General features: G+C 38.0%; 2 protein-coding genes and 2 non-coding genes across 4 annotated transcripts; all 4 read right to left on the bottom strand.

Annotated features, from left to right (window-relative positions):
* Positions 1 to 771: 771 nt before the first annotated feature.
* On the bottom strand, positions 772 to 857 carry Trnal-cag (transfer RNA leucine (anticodon CAG)). Its single transcript has one exon. It is a non-coding gene; the product is annotated as a tRNA-Leu (tRNA).
* A 396-nt stretch (positions 858 to 1,253) lies between these two features.
* Positions 1,254 to 3,465, bottom strand: LOC148909169 (uncharacterized). The gene is made up of 3 exons (XM_089033779.1): positions 3,405 to 3,465; positions 2,515 to 2,708; positions 1,254 to 1,439 (listed from the first exon to the last, which is right to left on the bottom strand). The coding sequence occupies exons 1-3, from the start codon at positions 3,463 to 3,465 to the stop codon at positions 1,341 to 1,343; spliced, it is 354 nt and encodes a 117-aa protein (XP_088889905.1). The 3' UTR covers positions 1,254 to 1,340.
* Positions 3,466 to 7,919: 4,454 nt separating this feature from the next.
* Trnal-cag (transfer RNA leucine (anticodon CAG)) lies at positions 7,920 to 8,003 on the bottom strand. Its single transcript has one exon. It is a non-coding gene; the product is annotated as a tRNA-Leu (tRNA).
* A 396-nt stretch (positions 8,004 to 8,399) lies between these two features.
* Positions 8,400 to 10,156, bottom strand: LOC148909168 (uncharacterized). The gene is made up of 4 exons (XM_089034652.1): positions 10,094 to 10,156; positions 9,482 to 9,546; positions 8,835 to 9,028; positions 8,400 to 8,565 (listed from the first exon to the last, which is right to left on the bottom strand). Exons 2-4 carry the CDS (start codon positions 9,540 to 9,542, stop codon positions 8,467 to 8,469), a joined length of 354 nt encoding a protein of 117 aa, XP_088890778.1. The 5' UTR covers positions 9,543 to 9,546; positions 10,094 to 10,156; the 3' UTR covers positions 8,400 to 8,466.
* Positions 10,157 to 19,768: the final 9,612 nt, after the last annotated feature.

Genomic DNA, 19,768 nt, shown 5'->3' with positions numbered 1-19,768 from the left:
AAAGATAATATTCTTAAAAAAAGCCTAAAACACATAGAGTATAAACATCACGATAGTTCTCTCCTTTCTTTGCTACTATGAACTCAGCCAACCTACTGTGATATCTCTTGCACTCTTTGCCCATGCCTCCTGTTGTTGTAAATACTAATGGGGTAAATGTTCCCTGCTCCACTTCCATGACTCTTTGCGCGTACATCCTCTTCTTCTCATTCTCATGCCGTCTGTAGATCTGCTTTGGGTCGAGGCCCTTATATGGGTCCGCGTTGGGGTGACAAGCCCTTAAATCAAAGAACGCGGCGCTTTGCCTCCCCCCACCCCCACCCCCACCCCACCCCCCAAATAATAGTAATAATAATGATAATGATAATAATGATGATAATAATAATAATACAATTGTTAAATTTGTATACATCTTTGTAAAATCAGTCATACAGATATTTGCATAGACTATTCATGCCCTCAATATTCTGTATTCATGTAGCTAAAATGTCTGAAGTTGAAATAAACATATAATAATTTATTATTATTATTATTACTATTACTATCATAATTATTATTGTTATTATTATTATTGTTATTATTATTATTATTATTATTATTATTATGAATTTGATATAGCGCTTATCCATCGCTGTCCTAAGTGTTATACAATCAATCAAAATCCACAGAGTTCAATGTAGTTTTTCGCGAAAACAAAATTGTGTTAAAAAAACTGAGTATCTTCGAAAACAATATTAAACTCACCAAAATGATGGTTTGAAAGACGTTTATTGTCAGGAGTGGGATTCGAACCCACGCGCCTACATACGTAGACTGCGACCTGAACGCAGCGCCTTAGACCGCTCGGCCATCCTGACACGCCACGTACGTATATCCCACCTTTGACGCCCCCTTTTGCCCCCCCCCCCCCCCCCCGAAACTTCAATTTATCAATTTTTGAGTTAGCAGGTTGTTTCAGGATTCGTGAAAAAATATGAAACAGTTTTACACACCTACGGGTTAGATAGCAGAGGGACCGGTAGGGCTAGGAGGAACAAGGAGGGGCTCACTGGGGATGGGGGAGGGAGGGAAAGGCGGGTCTCATTGTGTGCGCGGGTTTTCTTTCTCTGATTTTTAATTTGACAATTTCCGCTATTATTGTGTGTTATTATATTCAATATTATTTTCAAAATATTCGACATGGCATGGCGAGGCATTGCTAATAGCAATATGCTATTACTGAAAATAAAAAATAAAACTATTTTGCAATAACCATTTATTTGGATTCACCAAGAGTATGTGTACACAAAACTTCGGCGGCTACTTTTCATTATTAGGCACAGTCAGTCGTATTGGTGTCTTTATTTACGACAGAAAAGGCATTTCGCATTACCACAACGTGGAAGTTTGCATTTGCAACGTTTTGCACACTGACATGAGGCCCGCCTCCATGGAATTTTCTACATGAGGTTTAAGGAAACAAGGAAGAAAAAATATTGATTAGTATCAGTAGAGTAGCGAACTAATTTGTTCAATTAACTTCGACTTGGAATAAATCAATAGACCTCTTTCACATGGACGTAATATATTTAGCAATTCCGCCGAAGCGAAGTGAATATCGGGGAATATTTACCGAGACGCGAGTCTTCGAGCGGCGAGGTAGATATTCTCCATATTCACTGGGCCTGAGGCGAATAATTGTTTTAGCATATACCAACTTGTGTACAGAGTAACTTATTTTTATATACAATAATTCAATAAAAACAAACAAACAGGAACTTTTAGTTTGCGTAGCACAACTTTTAGGCCATATTTCGTTGCCTTGTTAGCACTGATAGGAATAGTATAGCATTTACTTTCAATTTTTCAATTTCCTCATCGGAAATTGTAGCAAAACGATTGTCGGCAGTTGCCATTTTGTTGCCGACTCAATATTCCGAGATTCAGAGGTAAATATCGTACAATATTCACCTCCAATTAACCAATGAGCGCGCGCGTTCTTAGGAAGTACACGTGCACAAGTTGGTATATGCTAAATATATATATTTTTTCATTTTTGTAGACCACGTGTCATTCTCTTGAGCATCATTTGTTTGTTTGGATGCAAATGAAACAAAGAATCCTATTCTATAAGAATTTACACGTGATCTGTCCAAGCTAAAAGAAGATTGTTCGAAAAGGTCTTTCTTGAATACCGCAGTGTACCTTCTGCATCAGAAATTTCGCAATTAAGTCACTGATATGGATTATTATAATGGAGCTTTCCCTGAGTTGTCAAACGACGCCTTTTTTATGACACCAAACAAACCAACCATGCAACCTAACAAGCAATTAACGATGCACCCACCCACTTATCAACTCAACCCAAGCTAAACAACATTACTCTAATTTCTGTTACGAAGGGTGTTTCACAAGTTCGAATTAAATCGGCTGTCAACATGTCAACATGCCACAAAAAGATAAAATAACATAAAAAGAGGGGGAAAGCGAGAAAAAGAGAGGAGAAGGAGAGAGAGAGAGTATGTAACTACTCACACATCTTGGTAAGGTTGGTGGGCAGGCATTTGTAATACTGTTTGCCTGATCGATGAAGCGCCCCATGCCGTTTGCATCCATACAGTCGTTAAAGCACTGCTTCTCTGATTTGTAAAGGGTGTCACAGTAATGTGGCCAACTGCCCCATGATCCAAAAAACACTGGATATCCAGGAAGACTCGGATTCTTCGACCCTGGAAAGTTTATGAGAGATGAAAACTGATAAACATCTTGCCGCCTTCCCCCCCCCCCCCCCCCCAAGAAAAAGATACCTTGCCCTCCCCCCCCCCCCCCCCCACCTTCAAAAAAAAAATGATAAGCTAGAAAAACTGGAGTACTCTCCCGCCAACAACTAATCAAGGCAATTTCATATCATAGGACTCCTTGGTTAGCGAATTTTGTATATTCTACACAGATATCCATAAATCAGTAATGATATAAGCCGGGTAGATTTTACACCGTGTACTTAACTCCGACGAACGACTAGCGTCCGAAACGTCAGTAAGCTTTTTCATCTTTACACGGTGTATAATTTACCCGGTTTTTATCATCACTGTTTAATTAGAAACACCGAGGCAGCGCGCACTAGGTTTTAGCTAGATATCTCTTCTTATCACAGATATTGATAGTGGCGTGATACATAATGCAAACCACAAGAAAACGCCATTATAAATACTGTGCATGCGCAATCCTGACCTATGCCGCTTCGGAACATTTTGTCACACGTACATACAATAAGCTAAGCACCACAAACAACTCGAGCACTTTTTTCGCTAAAAACTTTCTTGACAAACTTCATAGCAATACTCTTATATATATTTATCCGGCACTCACATCAGAGAGTGATTTTTTATGTGGTTTTAACGTAAACGTGTCAACTACATACTTACATGGCACGACGGCAGAAGCACCGGCGACTAAACACAATATCAGGAAAATCAACTTGATCATCTTTCTAACATGACAAAATAACAAGTATGTATAGATCTGAAGTCAAAAGAACGATATGATTCTATTAAGGGACTTTATGCAAGAAAGGCACGCTAAGTTTTCCAGTAATTATTATTTTTCTACACTTTCATTTCCTATACCTAAAAAACAAATATAAATAATTTTTATAATGAAATATATAATATAAGAGTACATAAGTAACTGTAAACACGAGCGAGCACACGGCGAGTGGAAAGTAAAACAAAAGCAAAGCAAAAGAAAATAAACTTAAGATTAAACGCTTGTAAAAGATCCGTGGAAATGTTGTTAAAGAATAGAATTGTGCAAAAAATGACAAAGAATTAAGAAGAATTACATATCGAATGACTTTGAATACTTACCGTTGAACGGAGAATGAAGCTTCGATAAAAATCGTTGACTTCAAGCAGTTGAACGGAGAATGAAGCAAATATCTGATGAGCAATAAAGAAAATTAATAGGATTAACAAAAGAGTTTAAGAAGAAACAACACTACATACCTATTGATATTAAGTAATTGTTTGATGTGGCTAAGGCACAAAAGGCTGAAATAGCTGAGGCACAAAGGGAGATTTTGTCTTTAAATAGCTGGGGCACAAAGAGGCTGAAAAGAAGAACGCGTGGCCACAGGCGGCCCAAGCTCTTGTTCTGTGGTATTGTATTACAACGAGCGGGTCATTTGAACGTTGGTATATAAAATATTAACGGTCATAATTTACAACTCGTAAATGTTTGGCATTTTCATGAATAAAATTGCTTACCTTCATAACTTACTGTGTCCTTTGACTTCTGGTCGATTTTGGAGCCATTTGGGAGCGTTTTGAAGGAGTTTTCGTATTCGACCAGAAGTCAAAGGACACAGTAAGTTATGAAGGTAAGCAATTTTATTCATGAAAATGCCAAACATTTACGAGTTGTAAATTATGACCGTTAATATTTTATATACCAACGTTCGATTGACCCGCTCGCTGTAATATGACCCCATGTAAGGGAATCCAGAATCCACGAAATTTTAGGTTTTGGAATCCGGAATCCAGCACTCTGGAATCCGGAATCCAGGCCTTGGAACCGGGATCCAGTTTATAATGGAATCCGGAATCCACCCTTTTGGAATCCGGAATCCGCTACTTTGAAATTCAAAGTATACACTCAAATGCTATCGCCTCGACCTAGACTGAACCGATGTTGCCCCTCCCCTACTGTGTAATCTCCACCAAGAATATTTGTCATCGGATGCTGATTTAATTGATAGACGATTCTACTTACACTGGCAAGTATATCAAATATAATTTTCAGAGAAAGTATCTGAAAATTAACGATATGGAATCCAGAATCCGCAATCCGCAATACAAAAGCTTTGAAATCCGTAATCCAGAGTCTCGGAATCCGGAATCCAGCGCTTGGAATCCAGAATCACCATAAGTCCGGATTCCCTTACATGGGGCGAGTAATACAACACCACAGGACATTTGCCAACATGGAATTTTATTTAAGAATCGACACTCCAGCTATAAACACGGTCAATATCCCTTTTCAAATCGTTGTGATCTGAATCCGATTTGATGACTTTATGATAGTTTTGAAACATCAGCAAATAAGGCAAGTTTAGAATCACCTAACGGAGAATGAAGCAAATATCTGATGAGCAATAAAGAAAATTAATAGGAGTAACAAAAGAGTTTAAGAAGTAGCAACACTACATGCCATGGATGTTAAGATATTAGCTCTTATCGTAGTTGAGTACGCCAGCCCAACAAACCAGCGGTATCGTGATGAAAGTAGCATCAAAGTGAGACTATCGGGTCTTTTGGTAACTCAGTGTTCTCTCTACGTATTTTGACTGATGAGCCAAGCCATTTAGCGAGCCGGCACTTTTTACAGTTATCAATGGTAGCAAAGTCACGATAATTTCTTGCCTTCTGCCTTCAAAACTCTGTTCGTACATCCAAAAGATATATAGTGTTTGACCATAATTAGAAAGACTACAAAATACTTTGTATAACAAAATTATCTATCAAAATGTAGTTATCTCTCGAAGATTTGTAGTAAATTTCTTAGCAAATTATCCGAAGCTCGCTCGACCCGATAGTCTCGTTTTGATGCTACATTCATCACGATACCGCTGGTCTGTTTGGGTGGCATACTCAACTACGATAAGAGCTATTGTTTGATGTGGCTAAGGCACAAAAGGCTGAAATAGCTGAGGCACAAAGGGAGATTTTGTCTTTAAATAGCTGGGGCACAAAGAGGCTGAAAAGAAGAACGCGTGGCCACAGGCGGCCCAAGCTCTTGTCCTGTGGTGTTGTATTACAACGAGCGGGTCATTTGAACGTTGGTATATAAAATATTAACGGTCATTATTTACAACTCGTAAATTTTTGACATTTTCATGAATAAAATTGCTTACCTTTATAACTAACTGTGTCCTGGCTTCTGGTCGAATACGAAAACTCCGTCAAAACGCTCCCAAATAGCTCCAAAATATCCCTTTGCAAATCGTTGTGATCTGAATCCGATTTGATGACTTTGTATAGTTTTGAATCATCAGCAAATAAGGCAAGTTTAGAATCACCTAGAATATAATCAAGCATATCATTAACCTACACAAGAAAATGAAGAGGTCCAAGTATGGATGAATGCCATAATAATAATTAGATCTTATTAACCGAGCGGGAGGTCTGTATGGGATAATCTTGATCGAGGTCGGAATGTACACGACCGAGGTCAAGATTATCCCGTACAGACCGACCAAGCTCGGTTGATAAGAGTTTTATTATATGACCACTTTTCATTGAAAAAGACAAAATGTTTTCGCCGTAAGATTAATATGCGATCGGACCGGTTAATACCGGAGAATCTAGACCAGTCCGCGATGCGATCTATCCAATCAGATTGCTCGATTTGCTAGTGTCCAGGCTCTAAGATTCATGGTCATATAATAAATTTACCTCTTGCCGCAAAAGCATTAAAACGGCGACTTTGAATTTTCGGCCATAATATATTTATTAAAAGTAAAATAGCTGCTAAAATTAAAGAAAAGAGAGGGACAACGTCGACCTGTAGGAAACGCTTTACTATTAAAAATGTCACGTGAGGAAAGTTGGCGAGTGCTACTTTCCCTATGTAACATATTTCTTTCCTTGTTGAATCTCTTCTTCTTTTTCTTCGGGTTTTTCCTTGGCTGCTTACAACTGGACTCAACTAAAAGAAACTAAATTATGTGCAACATGTACTGTTTAATAAACGAGCATGGTAGTGTTTTGATCAGGTATAAAACACAGGCGCAGCCGAGTGGTTTTAGACCCGATAAAACACAATCTGCGAGTTTATTAAACGGCTAAAAAAACTCATGATGTATCTCATATTGTACTGAATTCTTTACGAAATGAACCAAGTTTGAAAGAGAAAATCCAAGTTAAAGTTTATGCAAATGAAGACGAATCTATATCAGATATAAAACCTCCTTCATGGTCATGATTTGTTATTGTGTTTCCTTCATGAATTATTAATGCATTTTCAAGCACTTATATAGACCCCTTGCATTGATGTTCTGGGCCGGGTTGTTCAAAGCTGGATTAGCGCTAATCCAGGATTAACTCTATAGGTCTTATTGAGAGTTAACCCAGGAGTAGCACTAATCGGGCTTTGAACAACTGCGCCCTGGGGGACAAAAAAACAGGGAGCCCAATTTCTGTTGTATTTTTCTTTTTACTAAAAATTAAGAGAGTAGGCCCAAAGTGGGCGTTGCCACCCTCTCAACCAATGAGATGTATGGTTTATGTACCACGTGATCACGTTGACTTGCTTTGACCTCGATGCCAATTGTTTCGTCATCATACGGCCTCGTTTCAGTTTTACGGGTTCAAAATTCGTTTTGCAAACTCCTTTGAAAACAGCAATCAACTGTTCTTGTCGCTGTCGTCATTTAAAACGTTCTCGATCCCAATACAAGTATTGCTTTTTATCTTATATTATGACTTGAATTGCTGTCACTAAAACGTTCTTTTTAGAAAGAATTAAACATGTGTTAAACTTTCATGGAGATGTCGCGTCATCATCTGGCTTACCCTCTTAATATTTAGTAAAGCAGAATACAACAGAAAATGGGCTACCTGTGTTAATGACGCATCTGCGGTCATTCCTAATAAGATATTGCAGGCTCAGCAATAACAAGGATGGCGAGATTTATCGAAGGAAAAGGAGGTAAAAAGACTATTGAATTCATGTTTATTCATCGAAGACTAACGTAACGTGTGCAAACAATATAACCGTGAAACTTTAGTAATACTAAATAGCACAATTTCATGCAAATTCCATTGTTTTCTATTGTTTAATTAGCACTATTTTGTATTATTTAGTAATTAGTGTTTCACGGATCCACCTGAAACTAAATCCACCAAAAAATTAATTTGCCTTTTGGTTTAAAAGATGATTATTGTCAGGAGTGGGATTCGAACCCACGCCTACAGATGTAGACTGCGACCTGAACGCAACGCCTTAGACCGCTCGGCCATCCTGACACGCGATGTACGTACATCCCAATTTCGACTTCCCGTTTTTGCGCCCCCGAAACTTTAATTTAGCAGGTTAGCAGGTTGTTTCAGGATTCGTGAAAAAATGTATAACAATTTTACACACCTACGGGTTAGAAAGCAGCGGGAACCGCAGGGCTAGGAGGAACAAGGAGGGGCTGACTGTGGCTGAGGGAGGAAGGGAAAGGGGGGTCTCATTGTGTGCGCGGGTTTTCTTTCTATGATTTTTAATTTGACAATTTCCGCTATTCTTGTATATTATTATATTCAATATTATTTTCAAAACATTCTACATGGCATGGCGAGGCATTGCTAATAGCAACATTCTATTACTGAAAATAAAAAATAAAACTATTTTGCAATATAACCATTTATTTTGATCCACCAAGGGGATGTGTACTAAACTTTGGCTACGTTTCCTTTTTAGGCACAGTCAGTCGTATTGGTGTCTTTATTGACGACAGAAATGACAGTTCGCATCACGACAACGTGGAAGTTTGCATTCGCAACGTTTTGCACACTGACAAGAGGTCTGCCTCCATGAAGGGTTCTGCATTAGGTTTAAGAAAACAAAAAGGGAAAAATATTGATTAATATAAATATACCAGTGAAATAGTCTTTTTTTCAAATTTCTCTCTAGCTTGGGCGTGCTGTTTTCTAATTTAAATGTAAATTCAATCTGAAATGGGCTAAACAAATGTCTAAGTTCAAGAGAACTTTTTGCCAAAAGGACTTAACTGAATGCTTTACCTTCTGCCTCCGATAAGTTGAGAGATGAGAAAGAAAGAGAGAGAGAGGAAAGACTGTGTATCTACTTACATATTGTTGAGCGGTCGGTGGACAGAGAGGTGCAATACTGTTTGCCTGATTGATATAGCTCCCCTTGCCGTTTGCATTCATACAGTCCTCAAAGCACTGCTTCTCTGCTTTGTAAAGGGTGTCACAGTAATATGGCCAACTGCTCCATGATCCAAAAAACACTGGATATCCAGGAAGAATCGGATTCTTCGCCCCTGGAAAGTTTAAGAGAGATGAAAACTGATAAACATCTTGCCCCCCCCCCCCCCCCCCCCCCCCCCCCCACTTACGTCAGTAAGCTTTTTCATCTTTACACGGTGTAAAATTTACCCTTTTATCATTACTGTTTAATTAGAAACACCGAGGCAGCGCGCACTAGGTTTTAGCTAGATATCTCTTCTTATCACAGATATCGATAGTGTCGTGATACATAATGCAAACCACAAGAAAACGCCATTATAAATACTGTGCATGCGCAAATCCTGACCTATGCCACTTGGAACATTTTGTCACACGTACATACAATAAGCTAAGCACCACAAACAACTCAGAATGCTTTTTTCGTTAAAACCTTTCATAACAAAATTCATAGCAATATTCTTATATATATATGTCCGGCACTTGTATCTGAGAGTGTTTTTTTTTACGTACAAACGTGTCGTACTTACATTGCACGACGGCAGAAGCACCGGCGACCAAACACAATGACAGGAAAATCAACTTGATCATCTTTCTGACATGACAAAATAAGTATGTATAGATCTGAAGTCAAAAAGAGCGATATGGGACTTTATGCAAGAAAGGCACGCTAAGTTTTCCAGTAATTATTATTTTTCTACATTTTCATTTTCTATACCTAAGAAAAAATTTAAAAAAATTAAAAACTATATTTCATTATTTCATTACTATCATTCCCTCGTAGAAGGTTATTTCGTGAGGCTCTCTCCATACACGCAATACCCCTATATCAGGAGCAGAACGGGGAAAGAAAAGGGGAAGAACGACACATCCAACAATCTCAACTCATGCATGCCGTTAAATGTATCCATGCCCCCCCTCCCCCTCCCCCCGAGGCCTGAACGTGGTTAGAGACTGGTACCCAACTATGCCACCCGCTAAGTTATTGTTTAAGTTAGTACTTCTTTGATCGCTAATAAAAATTCAACGGCTTTTGAAGATTGTGATAGTTTCACCTCTATAGCTACATGCGCAGGTAAATTCCAAAAAAGGAGTTTCCCTTTGGTAGATATTTTTTCCAGACCTACGCCTCTCTTACTTACCACTTCGTAGTACTTTTGCAATGATACCGTTCACAGCTGTCAGCTCTACTGGGTCACTTCAGTTGAATACCGAGATAGTTAATCCCTGCAAAGCGACACGCTTTTATACTTTTCAACTTAGCACAGCTGAGTAAATCTCGCCATTGAATAGATCTTCTTTGTCAACAAAACAACAACATCTTCCTGCGTGCAATTAAAAACCAATAAGTTAAATAAATACACTGGGGGGAAAACATGTTTGTTAGATGCAATTGCTAAATTGAATCTGTTTTATTATTTTAGCAGCAAAAGACGCTTCTAGAATGAATTCACCATTTGTATCCTTAATGTCCTAACACACTTGTTTTGTAATAAGCAGTCTTTACGCGTGGCTTGGTTGGTTAGAGTGCTTTTTGCTACCGAGCATGACATGAGGGCCATAGCGGTTTTTTTTTACGCTTCGTGAGATCACGTGCACATTAATTAACAAAATAAACGACATTCAAAAGTGGGTTTTCTAAAGAGTACGTTTTGCTCCACTTATTTTCATGGCCAATTGGTATTAATAAATGGAAAGTTTGCAAAAAAGAAAAAGGAAAATCTGAGAACCCGAGGAAAAACGCTCACAACACAGGAGAAAACAAACACGCAATTTGCGCTATTCACATACGACATGGAGCCCAGGAATCAAAACCGGGTTGTCAATCTTGCAAATTAATAAATCCCCTTTGTCAACAGGACCAGGACATCTCCGATGTTTCTCCCATGCGAGAAAACAAAAAAATAACAATTAAACAAAGTAAATACGAACAATAATAATGTGTTTTTAGTGCTTGAATAATTATTAAAGATGCGATTTGTTCGTTTTCTTTAAGCATATTTTCAGGAGGCTCGAAAAAAAATTTGAGAGAAAAATAAGAATAAACACAAATCGCATCTATACGAATAAAAGTTGTTAGTTGTTAGTTAATAAAAGTAGTTTGCAATAGACTGCCGTCAATCAAACACCTCATTCTACTTGGATGTACTCAAACTCTTTGCAATCGCTTTCGGAAATTTCCTTCGTGATATCTCACTGAGAAACTTTGATAGAAAAGCCAACTCACTGATCCAAAACGTGTATAAATGGCGTCAACATGAATGATTGACGAATAGTCTATTGCAAACTACACGACTCGAGTTTTTGTCTGGGGTGGCCGCGTAGTAATGCAAACGGCGGTAAACAAACTAGTGTTTCTATGTCTGTGCTCTCTGCATGCTAAGAGGTCACTTTATCGACGTTTGCCTACTAGGCAAGAGGTCTATAGTTTGATCCTCAGTGACCTCACACACTTGTTTTATGGAGCAGGTATGGCTTGGTTGGTTAGTGTGCTGTCTGCTAAGCAAGAGGTCCATAGTTTGATCCTAACTAACCACGCACATGCAATTGTTTTGAGGGGTGAATAGCACTAGGTTTTTCAGTGTGCTGTCTGCTAAACAATATGTCAATCGCTTGATTCCGTGTCTTTCTCTCTTAATCTTACGGCACCTGTTCAACTTGTCTTCGCAAGGGACAATAGGCTTTCGCAACAACAATAAATAAATATTTTAGATTAAATTAGAATAATGGATAATTTTTGTGTAAACATGGTGGCTATAATTTGATTTTTGGTTTACTTACTCAAAGAGTTTAATTTGTCATTCTTTAGACTAACGCAAATTTGAACTATTGCTGAGTTGAGGACGTGATCACTTGACATTTTCGAATTGATCTTGAAATACGTCGCACTTTTGTTTTGAGTAGTAAATATGAAGTTTTTTTGTGTCACTTGCTAAGCCAGGGTGCATTCGCAAGAGGTGAAGTTTTGTTTGCCTTACAAAACAAACATGTCATCACCGTGCTGGGCAAAGTGCGAATGGCTTTTTTGCCTGTGCATCAGGCCAAAATCTGTCCCCGTCAACCAAGTTTCAGATAAACCACTGGCCTTCAATGGAAGCCTGCACTGGCTTGGGACAAACCTCAAAACTACTAGTTTGGCCAACTGTCAGGTTGGGCAAATTTTAGTAGCGTGAAACACACTTTGTCGGCATGGTGCGACATCACCTCAAGACGCCTTTATTTAGATCTTGTCTTTCTTTTATAGTGCGAGTCAGGATGGCGTGGTGGTAACACTCGCCTCTCACCTCTGAGGTCCGGGTTACGAATCCCAGTCGCTACATGTGAGCTGGTTGGTTGGTTTTCCATCTTTCTGGCTACAAAGGTTTATCCGCTTCCTCGTTTTTTTCCTCCCTCCTCTCCTATCTGAAACCGACCCTTACTCAATCAAACTGGTTAGAGCTGTGCTCCGGGCGGGTCATACATAGACTTTATAGCAGCTTCAAGAGGAGCCTTCTCATTGCTTGAATCAGTTTTGCCGAGCTAGCTTGATATTGTACGTGAGTAGAGTTATTTGCATGGTTATGTCTCCCCGATTAGTAGGGCACTTGTGCCCGGCTAGAAGATTAGGGACACTAATAAAGTTAATATTATTATTATTATTATTATGTGCTTCGAGGGTTTTTCTCCGGGTCCTCCGGTTTTCCTCCCTCTGCAAAAATCGACTCCTAAATTTCAATTCGATCATGGAACCAGGGCAACAGGTTTGTTAGCCACTGCCTATTATGTGCTATACCCTCATAAAAACAAGGACGGTTTTTTTTTAACTCTTTAAAAAGTTTTAATTTGTTTTTTCGAAATCGTTTTCCCTAATCTTGTTCTACTTGTCTTCGCAAGTGTGAAAAAATAATTAAAACAATCCCAATCAAATTAACGGGGTAATTAGTTTTAATTAAAGATCACGATTCTTTGTGTCAAAAATATGGTAGCTATAAGACGTTTTTTGGATTACTTCAGCACACAAGGTTTTTTTATTTATCTTTCTTTATTTAAAATTTAGATAAATTTGAACTATTGCTAAGTTAAGGGCTTTCACTTAGTGGTTACTTAACCGTAATAACAGGCCAGATGACACCCTTAAAACGAGCAGCTGTGCCAAAATGCACACCAGAAATGTAAAGAGCACCTCGATATTAGTTCAAGGGCTTGGCGAAGTTTGAGCTAAATTAACTTTGAGGTTTGATCAGAAAAGGTAGAATACAGGGTTGCACTTTGGACACAAGCAGCGGCGTAAAGCAGGAAATACACGCTACGATTTGTCGACCCGATTAATCGGTTCATATTGACAAAATAAAATCGCGCGTGCAGTTTATAGAACAAATCATTATTCCAGAAACCATATGGCTACACTTCATAAGATATAATCACGAATAAAATAATAAAAAAAGAAAATCAAAAACAACGAAAGGTATATACGCTAATAAAGTACCAAAAAAAAAAGTAACATTAAAACGTTTTCATAGTTTGTCATGAATTTAGTTTATTTTATTTTATTTTATTTGTCACAATATAAACATATACATTTTATAAAACTTGAGACATACAAATTTTGTGACTGACGAAGAAAACAGAAATTTCGTTCCAATTGTTATTCCCTCTCCATACAATTAACATTACAACTGACGAGGAAAAAACAATAATAATAAGAAAAAACACATTGAAATTTATCAAAATTCTAATTTAAAAGATTTTAAAGTGGTAAGTAGTGTTCCATTTTGGAAGCAAAATGGGTGGTCACAAGTTCCTTAAATTTGGAAAGGCTTACCTCATTCATTTTACCGTGTATTGGTAGCGAGTTCCATAGTTTGATATATCTAGGTAGAAATGAGTTAAGGTAATAGTCCTGTTTAAAGAGATTCTTGGAAATTGTTTTCGTAGTAGTTTCTTGAGGCAAAATTAGGATTAGGTATAGCATAGTTAATGGAGCGGAATGGTTGGGAAACCTATTGTTTTAGGTTTTTGTTCGACTTTATCGATTGTTATATGGCGTTGACCCTACTGCACAGAGAAAGAAAAGTTGCTCCGGTTGTTCATAGTATTCAGGAATATAGAAGTTTATAATCCTGAAAAAACGTTCTAAAATACTTATGATTTGTTAATTAATCCTATATGATTAATACAAATCGTTTATTGAAAAGGAAATTGCCTTTTTTCATGCTTTCTTATTTATCATCTAGTAACTTAACTGTATCTGCGCAGAAATATTTATTCGCATGGTTTTTGGTCGTCCAATGAAAGTTTTCACTTTCAAAATGTTCATACATGAAAATAATAAGGAAATGAGTATTTTCAGCCATACTTGCTTTGGTCCATTGTGCAGGGTCAGTATCACGTGATGGTACGGTTCAACATCAAACGGAAAACAATAATAGCTTTGTTCTATAGAGTTTCCAAACCATTCCACTCCATTAACTATGGATACAGGTTTTAGATATTGCTTAAGACACGAGTGGTGATAACTAGTAGAGTACTAGTTTGGACTGCGTTTGTGTTTCTGAATAAAACAGTAGGGACTTGTAGATAAATTGGATCACCGTAAAAAGCTTTGTGAACATAATTGTCTTTGGTTTAAGTTTATTGCACGGCGGTAATAATTCCCGCAAGACTTTAGAAATGCGACTTATTCACTCACTTGGCACCATCAATCCCCGTGGGATGAAAGAACGCTCCACTTTTAATTAGTCATGCTTCGCTTCACTTATTGTTTTTTCTATCCTTTTTGTTTCCTTTCGTTTTTACATTCGCTGATTTCTCATGCTTCGTTTTCCATTTCTCATTTGTTGTTTTTCCCCATCCTTTTGTTTCCTTTTATTTCTTCGTATGCTTATTTCTCATTGGTCACTTTATTTTCCATCTTAGTATTTATTCACCCCTTCTCATCTTGTCTTTCCACTTACTCCGACGAAGGACTAACGTCCGAAACGTCAGTTTCACAAATCTTTTAACGGTGATCCAATTTATCTACAAGTTCCTACTGCTTAAGACAGGAGTTTATTTTGTCGTGTTTTAGTTTATGTAGAAGAATAAGGTCATCAGTTGTCTGTCGTCTATTCATGGTTTTCAACCATTCCCAAGAGAATTAAATAACAAAAGACACGGCGGCAATGTTGGAGAATTCAATGTCAAGTTCCTCCAACAAGTTCCTCCAACATGGCCGCCGTGAAAACCATCAATATTTAAGAGGTAGGATGTCCAGTATAAATGTTCTGTCAGTATAAGTCATATCGTCCGGATAGTTCAATATAAACTTTGTAGCCATTCGCTGTACATTTTCAATTAGACGTTGGAGTTTTTTAGTATACCAAAGACTTGAAGTAATAGATCAAAAACGAGTGCGAGTGTTTCATCAGGGGAGATCCAAATACCGAGAAACTGATGAAAGCACGAGGCCGCAGGCCTCAAACAAATTAATAATGAATGACTTCGAAAATAAAGCATTAATTTTTCCTGTAATTGTTCCGAACAATGAATCATTGAAGTCTGAAAACAATGATTCATTAGTCTTATTATGTCGATTTGAAAGTGGTACCAAACATTTCATAAGCACGAGCCGTAGGTGAGTGCTTCTCGGCACTTCTCGAGGGCTCACGCAATAGCGCAGCGCACTGATTCTAAAAATAGCTTAAAGATTCGGACAAACATTGCATTCTGTTTAACCGCTACGAGGATTAAACGAACCAATTTTATTGTTTTTACTTAAAGTCACAATAATAACCCATGTAAACTAAGATCAATTGCGATCGGCTGTGAAAATTATCTGCTGAAACTAAACTTGTAAGTTTGTTTGTCCGAATTTCGCCTTTGTCTTCGTTTTTATGACGTCATGGTTGCGCTGCGCTATTTCCCAAGTGCTTGTATAACTCAACATAGCACAAGCAAGGGAAGTTTTCTATCTCGTTTTACAAAAAAAGCTAAGATATAACTATAACGATTTACTCAAAAGAAATAATAAAAAACATAAGAAAGAAACAAAACATCGCTTGTGTTGCTGACGTCATTTCCTCACGATCTATGTTGAGTTATATAAAACGGTAATTGACCAATCAGAGCGCGCATTATATCTTATTTATTTTATAATTAGCTATATAAAAATATCGATATAAGATTTCAGTAAGGCTACCATCACGCACAAGTTTAGATAATGGTATGCTTTGAATTCACAAGTAAACCTCTTAGCTCCTCCCATTAGCATTTGTACCTCTGGTTACACCCAACAGTTTTTCTTCAAGCCGAGAGATACGGCTATTGATATGTAGATAGATTAACTCAGTGCTCAACAGCAAACCAACCACACGAAACACCAAAAGTAGGCAAAGACACAAGCGAGCTATCTTTTCAACGGTTTTTCTAGTTCTACCTTCGTAAGTACATTCTACACTCGAGTGCGATCCCCTATTCTGCCCAAGTGCATAAAACTATTACTACTACTATTATATTATTATAAGTTATAAGTTTTTCGGAACATATTTTGCACTCCAAAAGAATGCGATATTTTTTGTTTCATGATTCAAGAAGATCTGACGTCATCTGGTAAATATTAGCTAAACTCCTTACCAACAGTCTTAAATATTCCGTCAATAGAGAGTTTTAGATTTACGTTCACTGCAAACGTGAAACGTCAGTTGACCAGTAAAAAATTCTTTTAAATTACTAAAAAAGAATCGCAAAAAAAGTCCAAGTAGTAGAAAAACAAAAGAGTATTTGCGCTTGGTGAGAAGGTTCGTAAAAGGTAAAGTAAAATAAAGAAAAACTATGAAAACGTGGTCACGTTTGCCGTTTGCGGGGAGGAAAAAAGTCAATCTAAAACTCTCTAATAGACCTCTTCGGCTTGGGGTAAAAGAAATGATACTCTAGGGAATGACAGTGGTCTGAAATGGGAAAATATTACGTCAGAGCCGAAGAGGTCTATTACAGGGAAACCGGCTATATTTGTTTCGCGCTATGAATATTGATAGGCAACTTTGTCGGTGTTTTGCTTCGTATGGGTTGCCTGTGGTGTATAACGCACGATTATTGTTTTGACCGTCACATGACCTTTCAGACATTTTCTTTGAATATCTTTTTCTTGGAAACGTCATTTAAATGATGTCATAAAATATTTATTAGAGACGGTTCTAGGAAATCTTAACTTCGATGAAACATGTCGGCATAGATTAATGACTATGATGTCGGGGAGCGCCATCCTTGTTTCGGGTTTACCAAAAGATGCCCTTAAGAAAGACTTGCGGATCTATTTTCAAAGTAACGAAGAATTTGGTGGAGGAGAAATTGCTAACATTGATGTCGACGGTGAGCGAGGCGAGGCAAAGATTAAATTTGTGGAGGCTTCAGGTAAAAAAAAGTCTTGTGTCTTTTGTGTTATTTGGCGTTTCGTTCGAAAGGCGCGTTTGGTTTTTTAACCACTCGAATGCTTAAGACTGGACCCTGCATTTTAAAGATATAATATTAAAGTATATATGTATAATAGAAGTTTATAATCCTGAAAAAACGTTCTAAAATACTTATTATTTGTTAATTAATCCTATATGATTAATACAAATTGTTTATTGAAAAGGAAATTGCCTTTTTTCATGTTTTCTTATTTATCATCTAGTTATTTAACTGTTATCTGCGCGGAAATATTCATTCACATGGTTTTTGGTCGTCGAATGAAAGGTTTCACTTTCAGAACGTTCATACATGAAAATAATAAGGAAATGAGTATTTTCAGCTATACCTGCTTTGGTCCATTGTGCAGGGTCAATATCACGTGATGGTACGTTTCAACATCAAACGGAAAACAATAATAGCTTTGTTCTATAGAGTTTCCAAACCATTCCACTCCATTAACTATGGATACAGGTTGTAGATATTGCTTAAGACACGAGTGGTGATAACTAGTAGAGTACTAGCGTGGACTGCGTTTGTGTTTCTGAATAAAACAGTAGGAACTTGTAGATAAATTGGATCACCGTAAAAAGCTTTGTGAAATTAATTGTCTTGTCTAAAAAAGTTTGTGCCCCAACCACCAAGGAAGCTTGTTTGTTGTGGTAAGAAAATGCAAATAGAAGATGACACGTCAGCACAGTGTTACGAGTGTGGTAAGAACATTCGCAATGCCGTACCAAATGCCACCAGAGAGCAGTATTACGCCAATGGAGGTCGTAAGAAAACACCTTATAAGAGAATAAAATACTTTAGGGACTGGATGAGTCATATCCAAGGTTATCGACCGGTATATTTAGACAACGAAGTAAAGAAGAAAATCATAGACCATTTAGAAGAGCCAACCCCACAAAGTCTACGGAAGACATTGAAAAAATTAAAGCTAGGGAAATATTACAAAGCTATTCCCTATCTTTTGTCTGAAATTACCGGTAAGTCTATTCCTGAGGTTTCTGATATGACAAGAGCTGAGTGGATGTTTTGTCGGCTGGATAAGGATATTCCTTATTACCTTGACGTAATTTACGAAATATTTTACAAAATAGACCCCAACCACCCCCTCTTAGGATGGATTCCGAGAAGATAGTGGGATTAGCATAAATCTTATGCCATAAGACGTTGATTACGCGTAATTTCCAGACTGTCGTTCAATATGTAAATAGAATCCTGTCTCGCTTTTTTCAAAGCAGATGTTTACTGAGCGAGCTTTCTTTGAAGCTCCTCTTTTGCTTCTTGGTAGATCTTTTTGCGAGATTCCTCGGAAAGATCTTTTACGACTGTTTTTTTGTTTCTTATGTCCGACTTTAATTTCTCGTACTTTTTCTCTTCGGCCAGAATAAGCGAGAATTCTACGTCGTCTATCTTTCTGTCACGCAAATCCTTTGAGACAAGGTCGGTAATAGTATTTACTTTAGCCCTTGACAGAGCTATTGTCGTGTCGTGTTTTGATATTTTGCTTGACAAATGTTTCATAATGCCCGTAGCAACAGCAGAAATAATACCACAGGCTGCCCCAACGCCGGCCAAAGGAACTCCAACAATTATTCCCGGCCCAGTAAGCGAAGTAGCAACGCCGGAGCCCGTTAACATTACGGATATGGATCCTGAAGTTATCGCAATCTTATGTAGCGTACTTCGGGCTCTAACGTATTTCTTCCTAACTTTTTCGTAGTGTTTTGTCTGCCCTTCCAAGTAAGCCAGGATTAAGTTTGCTTTGTTAAGTCTGAAATTCTCTGCATTCATTTCGTTGGGTGTAGTATAGGGAATATCTGGGTACATCTTAGGTGCTGATGGTATAACATCCATTATATATACTAATGTACGACGCTTTTGGGAATGATATTGAGGAGCAGCCACATCATGACAACAGGGATTATGCCAACTGGAGGGCCTTTAGGAAAATGTTTCCACACGCAGACCCTAGTAAGTTCGAAAGGAGACCCGATGGGATTTACTTCAGCGGCGAAAGAATGTACAGTAATGCGGACTTGGAGCCAAAGGCGACCGCCGAGCATCCTAAGATTTTACCACCCGGCCACGTTGAATATAGGAAGACGGTAGAAAAGGAGCCAAACTTCCCAAAGAATCTATTAGTGACCACCCAGAATTACCCATTTTACGACAACAAAGGCGGAGCGGATGACTTTGCTAAGATGGTTACCTCCTTAGAAATCCCCGTGGGTCCTGCGAGGTTTAAGACAAAAGTCAGAGACATCTTTAGGGAAACTGCCATGAAACATGCCTCAGGGAAAGAATCCAGAGAATGGTTATCAGGTTCCAACATGCGGTATTGGCCGCAGCAGTTAAACTTTGCTGTCTGGGCTGCTACTAAAGGATGTGGTATAGCCGCGGAAATG

This window comes from Actinia tenebrosa, unplaced genomic scaffold (assembly GCF_029948245.1).
Source record: "Actinia tenebrosa isolate PJP-AT-01 unplaced genomic scaffold, QUT_ActTen_1.0 PGA_scaffold2__45_contigs__length_23673736, whole genome shotgun sequence".
Taxonomy (NCBI): Eukaryota; Metazoa; Cnidaria; class Anthozoa; order Actiniaria; family Actiniidae; genus Actinia; species Actinia tenebrosa.
The sequence above is the reverse complement of the archived record's forward strand: the minus strand, read 5'-3'. Positions and strand labels throughout refer to the sequence as shown.